Below are 6,949 nucleotides of genomic sequence, written 5' to 3'. Positions count from 1 at the left end.
ATGAATTTGATTTTTCATGTAAAGAACTTATTCTAATAAATCCATATGACTATCTTCATTTCTCTTCAAGCTAATATATTATATTTTGGTGTGTTTTATAAATTGTAATTTCATGTGTCAATTCATTTGTTCTTTTATGACTTTAAAGACAATTGCAAGAAAATTGGCAATAAAATTTTCTAATGAAATATTTTTTAAAAAACTATTAATCAAATTCTACCATGCAAATGGTACTCTAAAGATAAAAATAAGAGATCTGTTTCATGTTTCTATGCTGGTTACTTACTAAAATTTTCAAGTTTTAATAATCAAGGACATAATTACACACAGTATTTCCTCAAAAGCTCAAATTTCAATTTAATAATATTCCCTTCTTTGTCTAAGTCTTTTCAGACCATACCCAAATATTTATAGGTAGATTTATCTCTTAGGGATCCAACTCCACCCACAGAATACATCCTTATTATTTACTTAACATTACATTCGATAAGATAGTTTACTGCTGCATAAGCATCACAGGTCTTTAAGGTTAGTAGTAAACTCTATAGTCTTGGGTTGTTTTCACCCTTTGGCTAGTATGATATTTAAAAACAAATTTTTGTGCAGCATTCACTTCATTCTTGTGGGTAAGTTCTTGGACCAAATGGTCCAAGACCCAATCTAACCCAGTGATCTAAGACACTGCTATTGAATGTGTGTGCACAGTTTTCCATCACCCCAAGCAATGCACAGTGGTTCTCATATCTCCTACCCTTTCACTATGTGTTACAACCCAACTTTTCAAATTAGACATGAAGCCATTCTCTTTGTAGAACTGGTTTACACTACACTGAAAGCAAAAGACATTAAATATCTTCAAGGCTAGCAGAGATGCTCTGTGTAAGAATAGTCATGACTGAAATTCTCCAAATCTAATCTGAAATATTCTGTGGGCTACAAAAGTACTGGCCAAGGATCCAGTACACACACACACACACACACACACACACACACACACACACACACACTCACACACACCCTTTGAATACACACACACTCTCACACATACACACACACACACACACACATACACACACCCTTTGAATCCTGGCAATCAATCATTTATAACCCTTATAAGCCTCAACTTTCTTATTTATGAAATGATATAAAAATTTAGTTCCTGAAGATTTGATGTTAAGTATGAACCTGAGAGTCATAGAAGTCACGATCCTACTTTTATTCAAATGTGCTTGTAATACACACACACAAATCAGATGAAAACTTCGCGTAAAATCTATGGTAGCTAAATTTCATTGTAAACATGACCTGAAAAATCCCTCAGGAGACACAGCTCTTGCCTTGCCTATGAGGGTATTGCTAGTGAAGTTTAACTAAAGATGACAGACACACCCTCAACAAGAGTAGGGCTATGCCACGGAATGTATCACAGACTGGGTAAGTGAGAAAAAGGGAAGACAGCAGGTGAGCACCAAAGTCCATTTGCAGAAATAATGTGATTATTCCTTCCCTCTCCTGCTGCCAAGCCTTCGCTACATCACGGGGCACATCCCTTGGACATTGAGGCCCAATCTTTTCTTAAGTCACTTCTTTCCTGGCACTTGGTTAAGGGAAAAGTAACTACTCTGGAGGTTATTGTAAATCCCCAGCATTCCGTGTAAACTATAGATAGTATCACCTGAGAAAATGTAAAGTTAAATAAGAGTGAAAATAAAATAGGGACATCCATTGCTTGATGCTACTCCTCATCTGTTTTCCAACAAAACTTGGGTTTCGGATGTCTAAATGGGCTGAGAGTATGTTTAAGAAAAAGAGGAAAATGTAAATATAATGTCATTGTGGAAGACAATATCTGCTCTGATAAATGACAGTAGGAGCTTATCTTCTTTTTAAAACCTAAGAGCATGGATGAAGGTAGGTATTTGATGAAAGGCATACAAAGTATCGGACACTGGTCACACTCTGTTACTAACTATGTCAACCTTGTTGCCTTAAAACATAAAACTCTTGAAATTTTTCTCTTTATATACTCACAGATAACTCCAGAAAAGATGCAGCGTTACATGCTTGAACCTCTTTCTCTACTATAAAGTATGTATTAGAAGTGCACTTTCTGGAAGAATTATTTAAGCCTTCCAATGCTAAAATAGCTTTTTTTAAAATAGTTTACTTCCTTTTTATGACTGAGACCTTCACTGACATAATGTTAGTAGATTAAATTGTCTGTTAAATATTTTTGCATTACAGTATAATATATTTTATACGTCACTTTTTTTGAATGATCTTATTATGTAACCCTGATTGGCCTGGAACTCACTATGTAGACATGTTGGCCTCCAACTGACAGAGATCCACCTGACTCTGCCTCACAAGTGCTAGTATTAAAGCCTGGAACACCTTGCAAGGCCACTTTCTTTAAGAAACTATAAAAGGTTAAGTATAATGATGCAATGTCATTATTTCCATCCACATCAATATAATATAACAAGGAAAATTCCATTAATTTTGAATAATTCAGAAATGAGACCGATCAAGAGAGAAGATACTAATTTGAACAACACAATAAGGCAATCAAAATATACATTCTTACCACTTCACAAGTTGGCATGACAAGATTTTCACAGTTGCACTCTAAAAGGCAAAAAACCAACATGTTCACCTGAGTCAAAACACATCAGCTCATCATTGCAAAACTTTAAGATATGAAATGAGTTACCACACTGCCAGTTTGGGCAACACTGTCCAGATACATTCTTTTGCACCAGATCCGTATCTTTTGCACAGTTGAGTAACGACGGAGGACAAAGATTTGGCTCACACACTAGGAAGAAAAATCAAATGGGAAAAGATGAAAAGATGAATCTCATGGACTTGCCAGTCCTCGTTAGCTTGCTGTCATTACCAAGGCAAAGCAGGATTTCTAGTCCCCAGGGGTTTCTTCTACTTCTTGCTGCCATGTGCTCCTATGGCTAGCATGGGTTCAGCCATCATTACTTGATCTAGCCTAGCTCATCCCATGAAAAGTTCTGACAAAGGGGTCTAAGTTAACAGCATTATTGGACTTCTTAAACATCTATCTCTTTTGGGATTTTTTATTGACATGTTAAAATATTAATTAGTGCAGATGGCCTTACCACAAGAGTACTGTGGACAGCACAAATGTGTCGTATTCAGATCCACTGTGAGGAATTCCCCATCAGCGCATTGCGGAGCTGGTTCTGTGCATGCTTCACACACTGCAGATTAAACAAGAAGCCAAAGCCTTATTAAACGAAAATCAAGTTAACAATTAGTTCAGATTATCAACTATACCAAAACTGAGTATAATATTGTTAATTGGAAAGTAGGACAATAACACATAGCTCTTTACTGTCTTTATACTTTTACAAACACAATGCAAAAGAGGATATCTTATCAGAAATATAAGCCATTTATTTCCAGAATTTATTCTTATTGAAAGCAAAATTCATAGTGCTGATTAATTGATATCATAGTTCATAAATTGATTGATATTTTTGGAATTACCTTATTTTTCTGCCATTGATTGTTCCCTCTTATGGTTGAACAGTGTGGAAGGAACTTGTTCATAACTACCTTCAGATGTGATAATTTTCTGAATGACTCTGACAAATGACTCACCTACACAATTCTTACAAAGACTATTAATAAATGGGCCGAATCCTGACCAGTTACTATTTGGGAAAACCCCTGCCTGATTATCGGAATCTCTTTCAGTGGAATTTCAATGAGAAATGGAGGTACACTAGAACGAGATGCAGACAGAGGTGACATCTCTTCTTCCTCTTGACTCTTGCACTTGCCCTTAAATCATTGTTGGAACTTAATCCAGGCACATGCAGTCAAGGAAACAACAGAATTCAAGGAAATGTCTTGATTATTGGTGTGATGATTCTCTTGAACTGGGGGGAAAGAGTTTTCCTTATTATTAACTTTCTAGTTGAACAAACATAATGCTTTGTGCTAGGTACTTCCTAGATGTGTCTGATTCTCCTATGCTTTCTAGAAATCATCATAGTTCACAGATGGTATGTAGACATTAAGTTATTAAATGGTCTTATATATTATTCTAGTTAAGTCTTCTAGACTAGCCCACACTAAATTTTCTTTTCGAAAGATAGATGTTTGCCTCATTAAAGAAAAGCCTGTATTCTATTATTTGGATCATGTTTGAGAGGTACACATAGCTTTGTTGATGGGGTAAGTACTGGCTGTAACACTATTGAGAGTCATTTACGATGTCCTCTGCTTTCTATCAATTTTATTCAGAGCAATCCCTACAAGATAACATAATACCGCTTGCCACAAGTCCCATGAGAGTCACGGCAAATAGATGCTCCCCAGTTCCTTTCTCTTCTTGCAACAATTATCTCTAGAGAACTCACCACAGAAAGGGTAGAAACAGCAGGGTTCTCCTTGTTGAACCTGAAGCGTAAACTGGTCTTCTCTGCAATCTGGTGTCGAAATGTTGGGACATTTTACTGTATCACACTCTACAGAATCACAAATACATTTGAAAATTTGTATGAGGGAAACAACAGGTAAATCAAAATGAGACTATTGCTTTTTTCTCTCTGAATTGAGTGACAATCTTAATATAAAGGCATTTTTAGCAATTAGCAACTTCACGATCTTTTACAATAAATTCTATCCATAGAAACCCAGAGGAAGGAAGCCTCCTCGGCTATTTAGAATGTACAGTGAGCTTTATTTTCCCTAATAGATTGACTTACCACATTCATACTGTGGACAGCAAGAAAGAGCGCTATAGCCAACCATCAACTTCTGACTACCCGTGCATATTGGGATGGTTGTGTCACACAAAGTCATGTCGCAGCCTGGAAATAAGCAGGAGAGTGTTACAGTAGCAGTGAGCCCAACTGGAGTCTTATGCTGCCATCTCAGAGTGGGGAACTGGCTCCACCAAATGCGCTTTCACTCCAATGAAGCCCAACAGGCACCCAACTGACTGTGTAAGTTCTAAGGATCCTCTGGGATTTTCTTGCATCCTTTATTGTCATGAACCAGAGGTTCAGAGCCCTGCCTTTTGTCATAAGCTGCTGAATATTATTAATAGTTACTGGCAAGTATTTTAAACTGAATTTTATAACCCATTTTGAGAAAACGGCATTTATGGAAGTACTTCATAGTTAGCCTGCCATGTTTTTCACAGTCATTGGCATGCATATCTACAAGGCTCGAGTTTATCCACATACCACAAACTTCTTTAGAGCAACAGGTCAGCTTATCAACGATGCGCATGACAACTTCAGCTTCTCGTTCACAAACGGGGGAGGGCTCTTCTTCACAGACGGGCTCTATCGGAATAATGCTTCCATCCTCCAGACATTTGTAGAGGGCACACTCATCAACGCCCCCATTCCAAATCTCCCCAGCACTGCGGGGTTGATCTTCACTGTCAGTGCACACTTTAAAAGATCAACAATGTTATTTCATTTACAACCTGGCACTACAGCAAGTCAAGTCATGACGTCTTAAATTTTGGATCATTACTCTTCCACCAATAAAAATGCAGGTCATGAATATATACTGTCTCAGATTCTTCTGTTTCTTCAGCTAGTACATTGCATTCCTCTTTAACCAAAGTTGATATGAAGTCCACAGAAAACACTTTTATTTTCTACAACCTTCCATGGACACTTTCCTTACTGGCAGTCACAAACCTGTTTCTCAAAGTATCCTTACATTTCTATTCTACCTGCCCTTCCATTTAATCATTAGCAAAATTTCTTTTCTTCTTGTCATGGTTTAAGACCCAAATGACCGACAAAGTGCTGTGTTGCAACTTTCAGAATTCTGTGCTTTTCTAATCAGTCACAACCATAAAGAAAATATGCAAAATAATTTGAATATGAACATAGAGTAGTTAAGTATTTTCCCTAGATAATAATGCTATCTACCATTTCCTGCATTCTTAATTTCTTAAGACACTGAATGCACAAAATGTTTTTTTTAACTATTTTATGTTTCTGTGTTATCACCATAAGGACTAAGTCCTGTTAATTTCTCCATACACAGCCTCAGAATCACAGAGGCAAAAGTGAACCACCACAGAAAAAATAATTAGAACTTATATTGACCCCACAAATTACTTTTAATTTTTAATTTGCCTTGCTCTTTCCTAGTTATTAACATACACACAAGTAAAGATTGAGGGCCATCATTACCAAATATCCTAATCTTAACTCCAACTCAATCCGTATTAAAAGCAAATTACGAATTCGTTTCCTTTCCAACACGTGGGCAATCTTTGATGAGTTTCCCCCAGCATATATTTCCAATATTTAAAAGATATTGTACACGTGTGATGGCTGGATTCCTGGGCAATCACTTTGCGCTTGGGTCCTTACCACATTCTCGCTCTGGGATGCACAGTGTTTTATCTGGCCGGTGAAGAATGGTTCCGTTCTTGCACACACAGTCCTCTCTCAAATTCAGACAGGAGGAGTGCCCATAGAACCATTTATTGAGACATGTTCTTGCCTCACAGGGCCTCACACAGGGCTGGTATTCCTTTCCCTCTGGGCAGCTCAAAGCTGTCGGCAATAAACGACAGAATTTGCTAATAATCAACGTAATCTACGTGAATTCAGGCCGAGAAAGAGCAATCAGCCTGCATTGCAGATACAAATTTCGCATGGTTTCACTTTAAAGATTATTTTTCATTTGCTGCATAACAAATAACGTAAGCCTGGTGACTTCAAAGGCTTCCTTCAAGTATCTAGATGGTATTCAGTGTTGTAGTTGAAAGTGTTTCATTAATTCATATCAAACATATATTTTTAATTTTCAGTCCAAGTAGCTTTCACATAAATATATGGAGTTGACTATTGCAAAACTACTGCACCATGCAGCCAGAGATACAATTTCTCATTTTCTCTGCAAGATAATTATGGAAACACTCCTTAAATAT

The 6,949-nt window shown here is 37.0% G+C and overlaps 1 protein-coding gene across 2 annotated transcripts in view; it reads right to left on the bottom strand.

Moving 5' to 3' along the window:
* Otogl (otogelin like) overlaps window positions 1-6,949 on the bottom strand; it is a 120,980-nt gene that overhangs the window by 10,366 nt on the left and 103,665 nt on the right. For both annotated transcript variants that reach the window (XM_005358092.2, XM_026784580.1), the window contains 7 exons: window positions 6,387-6,572; window positions 5,232-5,444; window positions 4,749-4,853; window positions 4,401-4,508; window positions 3,132-3,233; window positions 2,714-2,818; window positions 2,588-2,628 (listed from right to left, as the gene is read on the bottom strand). In XM_005358092.2, the coding sequence (XP_005358149.1) occupies window positions 2,588-2,628; window positions 2,714-2,818; window positions 3,132-3,233; window positions 4,401-4,508; window positions 4,749-4,853; window positions 5,232-5,444; window positions 6,387-6,572 (860 nt within the window). The remainder of the gene's footprint in view (window positions 1-2,587; window positions 2,629-2,713; window positions 2,819-3,131; window positions 3,234-4,400; window positions 4,509-4,748; window positions 4,854-5,231; window positions 5,445-6,386; window positions 6,573-6,949) is intronic.

This window comes from Microtus ochrogaster, chromosome 24, assembly GCF_000317375.1.
Source record: "Microtus ochrogaster isolate Prairie Vole_2 chromosome 24, MicOch1.0, whole genome shotgun sequence".
In the NCBI taxonomy this organism is placed as follows: domain Eukaryota; kingdom Metazoa; phylum Chordata; class Mammalia; order Rodentia; family Cricetidae; genus Microtus; species Microtus ochrogaster.
This window is presented reverse-complemented; position numbering and strand designations above follow the sequence as displayed.